Genomic DNA, 13580 nt, shown 5'->3' with positions numbered 1-13580 from the left:
ATGCCACTCCTGGCAGTGAGTTATACCATCTCGCTAACCACTCGGCCATCTAGGCAAGACAACATTCTCACAACTATGCAATGGGTTAACGCAGGTTATATATTTTTTTCTACAATGGATGTGCAAGACAATAAATAAATGTGTCGTGTTTGGTTTTTTTTCGTTCATGGAAGATCATACTTCAGTAGATAAACATGCAAACACTGATGTTGTACTTCCCAGTCGTTGTTGGTATGAAACACCTGGCCACACATATTAGTTTTTAGGTTCTCTCTACACAGCACGGCTTCCTCTGTGTGCATGCTTAAGTGGTCCATATTTTTCTAAAATATTCGTTAAAAATATAATTATGTCGATTTTGTCGTTGAGTAGTTCCGAAAAATGAAATGTTAAGTCTGACATGAATTCATAAAAGTATTTGGACGCCATATTAGTTTCGATCACTTCTAAACTGCCACTGGGGTATATATACCGGTCGAGAAAGTTACGGTCGATTGCATTCTGATCTAGGCATTCAGGTTGCACGGACTTCTAATGCATGAAATACACAATGTAGTAAAAATGTTTGTAAAATTAAATAGAGAAAACCACAATAAACACAAATTATAATTATTTATTCTTTAAAAGAATTTCCAAGGTTTCTGTATTAATTTGCACAGATAGTGCTGCCTTATGTCGCATGCACATCGAACACGTGTGTCGTTCATTCAGAGTGCATAAAGTTCGCATTTTTTGAAGACCCGGTGGCATTACATACAGTAAAGTAGATAAATGATTGGAAAACCAAGAAAACAACAACCTAACACAGTTTTTATCGGTTTCTACAAAATCACTCCGTTTCTAAAATCCATGCAGGTCATTGTCATTGCTCGATCTGCCAAAGTATGTGGTTTTCGCATGTTCACTGTGAAAAACACTCTACAATGATCGATGATTTTTGGAATTTTTGGGCCTGGATTTCAGTCTGTCTTTTTCGTCGTTCATTGGATATTCCTTACCAGTGCAGTGGTTGAGCTATTTTTTTTTTTCAAAAAGCGTTTTTACAAGTCTTCTTCAAATGTAACGAGTTTGGGTGAATGAAATACCTGGATGCGATGAAGCATCGGCCTAATGAGCAGAACAATAGCAATGGACAACTAATATGGTGGTATAGACGGAGATAAAAGAGAAATAATGCTGTCAGCTTTAACGGAGGTAGGATAAAGGGAGACTATTTTTACATAAGTGTGGTGTATTGGATAACATGTAATAAATTGATGGAATAGTCGTTTACGAATAAAATTATCCTTAAAATAGGTTACATATATTACTTTATCATAACGTAAAAGAAATGTAATTCGCTAGAAAAAGAAATATGCATTTGTATCATTATTGAAATAAATATAATAATTGGAGATTTAATTTCTTGAGCATATGTTGATTCGCTATTTCCTGTTTAATAAGTCGAGCTCGGCTGTGTACAGGAAAGGTTACGAGAAACCAGATAAGAGAGGGCTAAGTAGTTCTCCTTGTGAAACCTACACGTCAAGTGGAAATGGCGAACCTGACTTTATTTTCAAACTTTCTACACAAATCAGCTTTGCTGAAAGAAGAAGGTAAGGGCTTTAGCATTATTACATGTGTCTTAGTTATTAATAAGTAATGATCATGATGAAGAAAGATTAAAGCTATTCGTTGCGTATTTATGCATTTTACTTTGCAAATATTTACACGTACTACATGTAAGGTAAGTAAATGCTATTGTTATTTTTTCCAACTTATGTTGTAATTTTGTTATTGTTTTTTTAATTTTTACATAGCAAATATTTTGGTTTCTTTTTTCTCAATAAGTTGTCAATTTTGTGCATATAAGTTGGGGAAGAGAGAGAGACAGACAGACAGAGAGGAGGAGGGGATGTATCGATTCTGTTCCTTTACAAAATATAATTATTCTGTTGTTTGTGGATTTTTTATTTTTCTGTAGTATCTTATGTCCTATCCACTTTCCCATTCGTGGTTTATGTTTTGTAAAGGAGGAAATATCAAGCATACTTAAAAACATTGTCCAAAGCCACTGTTTAAACTCTCAAGAGGCACTTGATTTGCTGAATGTTCTGGAGAGAGAGAGAGAGAGAGAGAGAGAGAGAGAGAGAGAGAGAGAGATATTTGCAAACCTCGAGCAAACAATATAGATTGTAACTATATCTTCCTATCGTACGGATTTTATACATAATACTGGTATTACCCCTGGACGTTAGGTCTATTATTAAAGTCAGTATAGTCCGCGTTACGCTTCAGTTAGTCACTACAAGCCCAATCAGATTAACTCATAAGCGGATTTGTCAATATGGCCTTTTCTCTCTATTGAGCAACAGCTGATTTTTTGTTCTTACCATTCATGCTACACTAGGGAAAGGGTTTTTTTTTTAAATCTCTGGGTGATTCCGACACGATCCAAAAACTATTGGATTATTAGTAAACACAAGGCCAAGGAACGAAGGAAACAGACTCGTTCTATCAAGGTAGGTCATTCATGTTATTGATCATATTCTCTACCAATTTATTTATTAAATTTAAAAAAACCCAAGAATTTTGCTGTTAGATTCGTCGCGTTGCCATGATAAGCTTTTAAATACCTGACTTGTAAATAGGTCACACCGTATTTTTGAGAGAGTATCTTATTGAGGCTATTTTCATGCAGAGGTGATTAAATATTAAAAACGTATTGGTACTATACTCGTAAAGAGCGGGGTAGTTAATTCCAGGATTAGCACCATATGGGGTTAAAAAGGGGAAAAATGACGTGTATTGGTTTCTATGACATAGAGTGCAGAGAGAGAGAGAGAGAGAGAGAGAGAGAGAGAGAGAGAGAGGAGAGAGAGAGAGAGAAATGAATACATATACTGTCCCCAGAAATTAAAATTCTTGAGAACTGAAATTATTTGCACATGAAAATTAATATTCAGATTTGTGTTAAGGGCAACATACTTGGAGAGAGAGAGAGAGAGAGAGAGAGAGAGAGAGAGAGAGAGTCGTCATCCATGCATTGTCTAACTCTATTAATTTCGTTATTTTGTTGTCAAAAATGTGCTTGTTCACAGTATTATGTCTCACAAAGAGATCGAAGTATACACTGCAAGATCGATTCAGTTCGTCAAAAATTGTTTTGTGACTGTCGCTTAAATTCTTCATCATCCCCTCCCCACCCTTCCACGAATTTCTCTTTTTCTTTTTTGGAGATCTAGAAAAATTCATGTTTTGCTTATATTTGTGAAAGGGAGGGGGGGGGGGGGGATTTGCACTTGGTTTGTTTGTACATGTCCTATAAAACGGGTCACACACATAGTACAAATAAAGAAAGCTAACTCGACCTGATATTGATATACGGATATGACTTTAATTAAGTTTTCTAATATAAGAAGGCTGCAATTATGGTACTTTCATTCCTTCATGTTATTTCATATCGATCACATTTATTTTTCAGTACGTTGCCATGGACACAATTTAAAATTTTGGAACCCCTCATACAAAATAATATAATTTATATATTTTACTCTATCTGAATTCACAACAACATCTAATTTGATACATGTACATGTAGTTTGTTTCTTTTACATATTTTATTGTAATGTACTACTGTATTATATCACAGGTGCTTGTGGACTGGACCGTGCACTACCCCCCCCCCCCCTTTTTATATATTTTTTTTAATTTCTTTCATTAATTATCATTAACAACCCCTTATATATGTCTCCAGCCGAAAAATAAAAGAAATATCACGACTTGGTAGCATTTTATAATCACATTCGTTTCTCTCTTTATATATATAGGGGAAACGAATGTGATTATAAAATGCTACCAAGTCGTGATATTTCTTTTATTTTTCGGCTAGAGACATATATAAGGGGTTGTTAATGATAATTAATAAAAGAAATTAAAAAAAAATTTTGAAAAAAAAAATTATTAAAAAGGGGGGGGGGTAGTGCACGGTCCAGTCCACAAGCACCTGTGTATTATATATTTGATTTCATATTTCTGTTGCAAATGATTATTGTGCATTGAAAATGAAACTACATGTACACTGTTAAGAAAGAGACCCAAAACATGCAGATTCACGCGCACCCGTGTAATAACTAGTTTCATAAACAAATATGTGGGCAAATTTTTTGTCATAGGTAAAAGGAATGAATCAACAAATGTTTACAAGGCCAGATAACGTCAGATCGATGACCAATTAATTATTCAATCAATCAATCAACTAACCAATCAATCAAAGAAGCTAGATAAGGGAACCCTTGGTAATTTTAGCTGTTTTCAACATCAAGCGTTACATACTTTTTGAAATGACATTCAAGATGCAATGCATACGATCCACATTTTTATGGTTATGGTGAATTCGGACCATAACCCCGCGCCCATCCCTCCATCTAATCAATCAATTGTCAAACTAACTGGATGAAAACACAAAAGGTTTCATTTTTTTTTTCGTATTTTACCTCGATCGATCTCTTAATGAAATATTCCATCACAAGACCAAAAAAATCTAATGTAACATCTGCTTCTTTGTTTCTTGATGAACTGTGTCCAATACTACCATGGAGATAGCAGGGTGTATTTATTATCTCGCCGTTTTGTGGCGAATTAATTATTGATGTAATTTGCTACATAACTGATGTCTATATAAATCATCTCTTGTGATTTAGGGAGGTCATGATATCTTAATTAGTCCTCAGGACCCACACCTTGGAACTTTAATTTCCCCTTTCCCCGAGAAATGTATTTTTCCTGATGATTTAATAGGGAAAAAACTCGATAAGGAAACACATACTCTATATAATTCGGAATTTTTTCATAATTCAACGGGAAATCGCCGAAAGGTAATGCTAGTTCTGAGTTGTGTATAGATGTATACATGTAGTTACAGTGCACTTTGTCCAAATAAAATGGGCACTTTCATGTTATAATAGTTGAATGTTTATTTCTATTGATACTGGCTGTATTAGGTTGGAGCGTAGTCAGGGCCCCACCCCTGGCAGCTGCCATTAAGATAAGAGTAGGGTAAAATATTTGTTATAGTTACAGGTCTGGGATAATAAAAATAAAACACTTAAATTAAATACTGACATGTAGTTTTTTTAAAGGCATTAACGAGCTTTTAATAATTAGAACCATATATTTGGTTAATCTCACATCACGTGAACGTGTTTTGTGTTTTTACAATATTCACTATAACACTGTCTACATGTAACAGAAGTCTACGTATTGGGTATTTTACATGTAAGCATTGATGTTTTTTCTTTGAAAATAATTGAACTTATTCTTTATTTTAGAAAATTCATTTCTTTAAACATTTTTTTTTTAATTTCAGAACGGAGTTTTCGTATTTGATGAGATGGATTGGCTTCGATATACATTATTATCTATCCGCATGCGCATTGGCGGACTTCTGATAAAATGAGATTGAAACTACGAAAAAGTGTGTTAATTCTGATAGGAGTCGGTGTCTTCATTCTGTTCTTCTACTCATCATTGTTTGACGTTAAAATACTGAACAATTCCGAGCATGATATGCGAAAAATCTTGTTCAAGTTTTCCAAAACAGGGAACAAAGCGGAAAGCGCCAACAATGAACGCCACCTACCGGCAGCCGAAAAATACAACGACCCGTTTCAGGGCTACGATACTTTGTCCTACGAAGACCTCAGGGATAGCCCCGTACCAAACACAATACATTACGTATGGTGCAACCAGGAAACCATTTCCTTTGAAAACTACTTGTCCATTCTTAGTGCCTGGAAATTAATGAGACCGGACTCCATTGAGTTTCACACTGCACATGTGTTTAATCACACGGAGAAGAAATATGACATGTGGATGACAGAACTACAGAAAACAATCTCGGGATTCTCCATTCATAAAATCCCAGAGAGCTGGGACGGAGAAGAAAATGGTTGTGGGGTGTGGTTTGGAATAGCCGTTCTGCACGACAGAGGGGGTATATACTTCTCCGAGAATCTCCTACTGATGAAGTCCATATCATCGTATCGGCGGCTAAATTTCAAACTAGGACTGAATGAGCATGCGGACGAAATCAGCTTTATATTTGCTGTGGAAAAAGAGGAAAAACTTCGACAGCTGGTAAAACTCAAGAAAGATCAAGACTTGTCTTTGAACAGCTTTAACAGCACGGATCTTTGCGAGATCGTTCCGAAAGGAAAAGTCCGAAATGTTCCGGATGATGTTTGTTGTTGCGAGATATCCGGAATTCATCCTGTGGATATCATGCACTCTAATACATCAGTGGCCGCTAGGGCGCGTCGCTTGATATATGGGAATCCTGACATTGTGAAAGACACTCCGAAACTTCCAGGCAAAATTCCCAAAATCGTTCATTTAGTGTGGTACCGAAAAAAAGAGATGGACTTTATGATGTACCTGAGCCTCAGAAGTGTGATGACAATACTCAAACCAGAGAAAGTGTTCATTCACGGTGATAACCTTCTGTACGGAAAGTATTTTGATAAATTTAAAAAGGACCCCCGCGTGCACAACCTCTATCGAGAAGTCCCAGGAACCATCTTTGGGCATAGGGTTCTTTACACTCAGCATAAAAGTGACATCATAAGAGCAGACGTTCTCCTTAAATACGGAGGAATTTACATGGACTGGGATGTTCTGTGGCTAAAGCCTATTGATGATCTCATCGATAAAGGCTACGACGCCATTTTTAATTTTGATCACATGACACGTAATGGATATCCTGACGTCATAAATCTCGGCGTTTTCATGTCTAAGCCTCATTCTCATTTTGTCAAGTACTGGCAAGACAGTCTCGTCAATTACCGCTCAGACGATTTTTATCACAACGCTTTAGAGCTACCGTATAAAACCTACGAGAAATACCCACAATACGTGCATGTGGAGCGCCATCTACAAGTCATGTGCTTCCAGCTGAAGTGTCATCCGACTTTCAGGAACGATTACCACGACTTTGAACGAGACCAGCATTTTGATTGGAGAAAAGACGCCTACGCCATTCATTTCACTCACCCCGATCCTCCGGAATATGCCAACGAAACAGCGCTTAAACAGGGATACAATAAGTTTGCCCAAATTGGACAACATATATTAAATCAGAAATATGAATATGATTAATACGAAACCTGTTACCAATAGATGTATACGAGGACATTACCTCATGATCATCGCAGTCCACATTAATAATAAAAACAGGGTTTTGTATATTTTATTTCAATTTTAATTTCATTATGTTATAATTTTTACAGTTTGCATAAATTTGAAACAGAATTGACTGTAACCGATTAGGCATGGTCTAATAATAGCACGACGTCTTGGTCCCGAAAACTCTTATAAATGTCGCCATCTGTTCGACCTCGGTTAGTGAATTTCAAGGTCAAACATCATAAGTCATTTTTAAAAAAGAGAATTTCGAGGCTAGCAACGTGCTTTTATTAGGAATTGTCTTCATTTCAGGTACCCTGTCCCTAGGATACGAGAGACAACTCTGTCTAATAACATATTAAATATTTTTTTTTTCAACAAAAGAGTGACATATATATATATACATATATGTACACTCGTTTGTTTTATCTTAGAGGAGATTTGTTCCTACTAAGGACAAGTAAATTCAAATGCAATATATCATCCAGTTATTCATAAATGACTTATGTCATGACAAAATATTAGCTGAAAAATGTCATAATTTCTAAACATTATTATTATCATGGATGGGTTACAAATTAATTAAGAACAGAACGATCTAAAAATGAATGAACACATCAAAGCACAACGAAAACTCTTCTATTATCCAAAACATTGTTACTTGTAATGTTTTTTTAATAGCTGCACTAAAATGCACCGGAAGAGCAAATATCCTGATCCTTATTGTCTTTTAGACGCGTCCTTTTCGATCCTTTGCACAGCTTCTAGGACTTCCGTCAGGTTGGCATGGTCACCGAACTCCATCTCATGGTGCTGGTAGTAAATACCGCTCTGTCCCGGCCCAATTACAAATACACCTAGAAAACAGGTAAAATAGGTAATACTAAGAGGTACATGTTTTGTAGCATTGTTTACACCATTCACACACCGTACTTAGGTAAACAAATATAAATAAAGGAAAGGTACCCCCCCCCCTAGGCTTGCCACCATCCAACCACACACTGAGTAGCTTAGTATCAATCTTTTTGTTCAAAGATGAATTTATATTTACGTTTATGTGATAATACAAGTATTTATACAACAAATCCAATTGACTAAGTATAATTAATGCAATGCGAGCAAAGATAATCAATGGCACTACATTCCCTCTCTTTTCGACTCAACATTCTTTCCAAATATGTTGTCCAGAAGTGACGCTCTTTTCCAAACGCTTCCAAAATTTTAACAAAACCTTACCCCATACTACCCGACCCTGTCTAACAGTGCATGCCTTACCCCCAAGTAGTAGTCCCTCCCCCTTCAGATTTCCCGGGATGTTTTTCTTGGATAATGCATAAACATGGCGGATGAAGTTGAACCTAAGCACTCCGAGGACTGGAAACCATCTCTCTTTAGGACCGTAGAACACTTTCTGATTAAAAAATAAGGAATCAATAGTTTTATATCAGTATAGCACCATTTTAACAAGGTTTTGGGCTTTCAGAAGAATGTAATAATTTATTTCAAACGTCAAAAAGGTCCAAAATGACGCTGGTTTTTAGCGAAATTTACACCGACTGTGTAGTCTTAGCTCAAAAACCAGAAAAATCTTGTCAAGTAGATTTCAAAGAGCCATGGCTGGGTGGCCAACAATGAAATAGACAGGGCTACGTAACATTGCTGTTTGACACAGCCACCAAAATTCCAAGCTCTTGTTAAAATGGTTGTAATCTTCCGTCTTACAATACATGGACAATTTTCCATTGAAAGTTAATTGCATGAAAGTATGCAAAAAATTCTAAAAAAAAAAAGTAGAAATTTCATCAGGCCTGAAGACCAACACCGATAATATGAAAAAGACGTGAGTCAAAATCTGAATGAATATTGTATTCACCTCAGGATCTAGAAAGACATCGCCCTTGAAATAGGGCCGGAAGTCCTCGACACCCAGAGTCTCCTTGACAACCGCGTGTAAGGTAACTCCATGAGCATCAAAACGAGGCTTCAGAGAGGAGAGGTTAATGGCCTCCTGGTTGTGTAGAATGTTTAAATAATTGTTAAAATTATTATTCATTGTAATACTATAATTGTGTGTTTTGATATGAAAGAAAATAGAAGAAACAGACCTCTCTGCACATGGATCATCCGGGCCTCCGCACGGCCATTATGACCGCGCCGTTGTCCTTCCACAATTCTTTGGCCTGCAAACGATGCAGAAAGCAGAGTATAAAATAAATTAAAAAAATAAGGCAAAAACACAGTTCTCTCTCCCCTCCTCTATTTTTAAAAAATTATTTTGAATTTATCATTTTTAACAAAATCTTTCAAACCTTCAATGAACGATATACTTAGTCTAGCATATAGGCAAAAATTCATTCTCTCTCTCTCTCTCTCTCTCTCTCTCTCTCTCTCTCTCTCTCTCTCTCTCTCTCTCTCTCTCTCTCTCTTCTCACATTAAATGTCCTTGGGTTAGTTTCAATCGTCTGAAGACGGCTTTTCTCCAGGTACTTTAACGTTGCTTTTTCCGCTGACATAAACCACGTGACCGGGAGGTTGCCAATCACTGCGATTCCCGCCGTCAGACCGGCGAATCCCAGCAGCACCTGCGAAACTCCCATGATTCTCAGTCACTGCTGTATATATATGGTTAAAAAAATATAAATAGATAGTTTAGTTTCTTCACATATTGATCAAACCGACCAATTATTTGTATCACCTAATACAATTTTTAACGATTGGTGCATAAAAGTTTAAACTTCCGACTCAAAAATTCTGAGAGTCCGTAGTTCAGCATACTTCGTCATAAACCCTTTCACAGTAACTGCGGTAATGCTCTTTTGCAGGTCAAAATGACATGGTTTCGTGGTATAAGACGAAACGTCAATTGTTTCAATTCCGTCATTTAATTCTCTACCTACTAAAACTTCGGCAAAGTATATCAATTTGCCCTGCAAGAGAGCAGTGCCGCAGTTATCGTGAAAGGGTCTATGAATGCATGACTGTGATCAAAAGGAATGATTATCGAATATTTATTTACAAGTCCTATGTTATAACAATATTTTCCTCTAAAAGTAACTGTGAAAAAGAAAATTTTGAACGGAAGATATGCATGTCTTTCGTTTATTATAGATTTAAAGAGACAGTACAGCTGAAAACAGTGTGGGTTTTACCCATTGTGTCATTAGGAAATAAGAAATTATGTTGATTGTGACAGTTGAAGTACATAAAAATCCCTTTCACGTAACTAATTAATGTAATTATGATCTTCCAGAAAGTATAGGGTCGTACAAACCGGGTTTATCTGATATCCTTTTTTGTACCACGTGGATTTTGATTGACAGTAATTGACACGTGCTGAAAACTTAAAGATTTTCGCCCGACTACCATGACTGCGGTCATCATGGAATACGAGGTAAAAAGGACTCTCTAAACGGAACCCATCATCACTTTCTAGATAATTCATAAATGGTTTACCAATTTCAGTTCATTTTAACATGAACCGATGCTTACAAAATAATAATTCTGGTGATTTTAATAACTTTGAACATGTATTGCCTGGGAGAATTAGAAAAGACATTTAGATCAATAAACCTGTCCAGGAGAATCTTCGCGAGGATTGCATGTTTTGTTTATAGTGAATACTACTGCGTGCGTAATAGTATAGAAGGCAGAACCCGGTAACATGTTGCGATGTATATATTTATGGATCATAAATAATACTCAATTTTAATGAAAAAAATAAAATTAACTTAATGGAGAAATTCGCAATTTTCTGAAAGTTTATACATTTATGAGTGGTGCAAAAATACCAAACCCGATCGGAACATTTTTTCCAGTCTGTCTTTTTAATAAGATACGTCGCACTGTTTAATTAATTAAGAGTTATCAACTATTGATCTAACCAACATTAAAAATTGTTTGAATTTGTACCTTCTAAAACAAAGCGCTTTAAAAACCTTTTAAACGTATTATGCACACCAGGTTTGATAACACAAATTTGTCAGAAAGTTTCACATGTATATTTTTATCATATTTCCCCAACTGGAGAAGAAAGTTAAATACCTTTGGGGTGATAAAATTGTAGGACTCAGCTTAATTATTAAGAACGAACATTCGTCTCGTATTTCTTTTACGATCATTTGAAGCAATTTTGTCAGCCCTTTTCTCTCAATTTACCAAACGAATTTTTTTTGTTCTGACATTGAATTATTTAATAGTTTTAGAATTTAAAACGCATGTCTTCTTCAACAAGCATGAAAAAATGTAACATAGTTGCATAGTTCCCCCTCAGGCATACGCACTAACGTGCACGATTATAAGTAACTCCACCGCCAATTTATCGCAAACGTTTATATGATGATTTTTTAAACTTGAGTGCATACTTACGACAACGTAGGAATATATTCGTACTTATCAAGGCAAATCAACGTTCGTATTTTACCTGTCCTCTAGAAGAAAACACTCTTAAGAAGAAGAACAAGCCATTTTATGTTATTTTCTGTTTAGGCAACATGATTTTCACACCTCAATTTCAAATGTACATTGTGTAAACAATTACAGGTTTTCGACATAAGTCACGTTTATATATCAAATGAATAATAAAAAATCAGTCATGTTTTACAGTGTAGTGCTATGGTCCACAAGCACACACAATGGGGCATTTCAAGCCCATGATCATTTTCACCTTTTCGATTCAAAGCAATTTTGTTTGAGATGTAATTCAAACGCAATTTTCCCCTTTATCCCAGCGGTGACTTATATAAATATCATGAAGTTAATTTACCTTAATTGAAATTTAGATCAAAATCGGTTGCTTTCATACATGCACATGCGACATGAAACGCCGCAAGCACTTTGTCAAATATTGATTTTAGGAACCATTTTTATTGATTTCATAAAATACGAACAGCAACAGCATTTATGAATATCATATGTAAATATTATTGACCGTATCTAAGATAAAATGGTCAATTTATATTTAGCAATTCTCTATGTATGTTTCACGTTACAATAGATTTGTATACTAGTAAGTGGTAATTACATAACTTCAGCTATTGCTTACGTAAGTTAATAACTTCAGCTAATATTATGTTTAACTTATCTCGACGTGGTGGGATCTAGCACTGATATCATGTATAAATATAGCAGCACAAAGAAAATACCCCCCCCCCCCCACCCCAAATACACTTCTGGATCAATAAAGTGTGCATGGTATTATTTGTTAATTTTTGGGGGATTTAAATTTGCCTACATGAGTGCATGTTAAAGAATGGGGGGTGGGGGGTTAATATTATGCTAATCATAGTTACAACTTATCATATGGACTGCATTTTTTTTTAAAAATTGGAATTTGATCAAGCCTACACGCCACCATTGTATGTTGGATCCATCCGCTAAAAACATGATCGTTATAAAAGATGTTCATTCCAAAAATGAATGCAATTTCAAAACCTTTTATGAAATACGTTATTTCATTCCCCCACCCCCCACCCCCCACCATGTCACTTTTAAATTCATGAATACACAATTAAGAGCAGTTATCAAACCAAGCCTCACCTTACATCCCGTGGACGTACCATCGTCCTGAATAAGGAGATCAGCTAGGAGGTCATGTTTGCATGTGGATTCGCGATTAGTCAATTATGGCGGCCAGTACCTGCCATTTTTCTTCTTCTTGCTATTATCGGGTTGACTCAATCATTATGCGATTGCGTGAACATGTAGACGTGACTGTCGTTTTTATTGACCGAGAAAATTATATGCTTTTTAAATTCAAAAATGAACTCGTATGATTTTGAATTTTACATCAACCAAGTAAATTCAATTTTAAATCACAGAATATATAGACTTAATTAAGGTCAGACGACACGTTCCTCGAGCATCTTTTTATATCTCCTCGTAATAAAGAGATCCAATAAAATATATCGCTGCCAGAATCGTTTAGGTTCTAGAGGTTGTGAGTTTAAACTCCTGCTCCAGAGTTTCAATGTAGTGAATTTCGCTGTGCTGTATATTTATTTATTTTCATATCAGCTATTCAAGTGTATTTTCAAGAAGACTATAGGAATTTGCATAATCTAGTAATCTGCGGAAATGGCTGGTAATTTCGGTACCGTAATTTTTTGCAAGAAAGCGTGTCAAAGTAGTTGTAACCCATTAACAAATTCCTGGAAAAATTTATATTAAATTGAGGAACGTGTCGTCTGACCTTAAGTGCACACTTGTTAATGATTGAGAAGGAAGGATATACCGAAACGTCTAGAGAATATAAACTACATGCATAGTATAATTATATGTATGTAATTTTGTCACTAAAATGTTGAAGATGAGTATAATTTTAGTTTTGAATGCCCTTTTTTTTAATAATACACAGGAAATTAGTTATACATGCAGAAAGTATTATTGGTATACGTGTATATCAAGGATGTATAACCTTGTAC

The 13580-nt window shown here is 35.6% G+C and overlaps 2 protein-coding genes across 6 annotated transcripts; one reads left to right on the top strand and one right to left on the bottom strand.

Annotated features, from left to right (window-relative positions):
* Positions 1 to 1443: 1443 nt before the first annotated feature.
* LOC128159899 (uncharacterized) lies at positions 1444 to 7413 on the top strand. Of its 4 annotated transcripts, none has more exons than XM_052823119.1 (2): positions 1444 to 1595; positions 5348 to 7413. In XM_052823119.1, exon 2 carries the CDS (start codon positions 5434 to 5436, stop codon positions 7132 to 7134), a length of 1701 nt encoding a protein of 566 aa, XP_052679079.1. In that variant the 5' UTR covers positions 1444 to 1595; positions 5348 to 5433; the 3' UTR covers positions 7135 to 7413. The 4 variants fall into 4 exon arrangements, with proteins under 4 accessions (XP_052679079.1, XP_052679081.1, XP_052679078.1 ...); XM_052823121.1 differs by lacking the exon at positions 1444 to 1595 and adding an exon at positions 1649 to 1726; XM_052823118.1 differs by lacking the exon at positions 1444 to 1595 and adding an exon at positions 2272 to 2501.
* LOC128159901 (peroxiredoxin-like 2A) lies at positions 7212 to 12836 on the bottom strand. 2 transcript variants are annotated; one of them, XM_052823122.1, is made up of 6 exons: positions 12697 to 12836; positions 9594 to 9773; positions 9267 to 9341; positions 9035 to 9169; positions 8437 to 8572; positions 7212 to 8018 (listed from the first exon to the last, which is right to left on the bottom strand). In XM_052823122.1, exons 2-6 carry the CDS (start codon positions 9756 to 9758, stop codon positions 7882 to 7884), a joined length of 648 nt encoding a protein of 215 aa, XP_052679082.1. In that variant the 5' UTR covers positions 9759 to 9773; positions 12697 to 12836; the 3' UTR covers positions 7212 to 7881. The 2 variants fall into 2 exon arrangements, with proteins under 2 accessions (XP_052679082.1, XP_052679083.1); XM_052823123.1 differs by having other exon boundaries at positions 9594 to 9770; positions 12697 to 12785.
* Between the last annotated feature and the right edge of the window lie 744 nt (positions 12837 to 13580).

The sequence above is a fragment of the Crassostrea angulata genome, chromosome 8 (assembly GCF_025612915.1).
Source record: "Crassostrea angulata isolate pt1a10 chromosome 8, ASM2561291v2, whole genome shotgun sequence".
NCBI lineage: Eukaryota > Metazoa > Mollusca > Bivalvia > Ostreida > Ostreidae > Magallana > Magallana angulata.
The sequence above is the reverse complement of the archived record's forward strand: the minus strand, read 5'-3'. Positions and strand labels throughout refer to the sequence as shown.

Coding starts and splice junctions, on each gene's coding strand:
- LOC128159899 (XM_052823119.1), top strand. CDS start 5,434: ATGAGATTGAAACTACGAAAAAGTGTGTTAATTCTGATAGGAGTCGGT.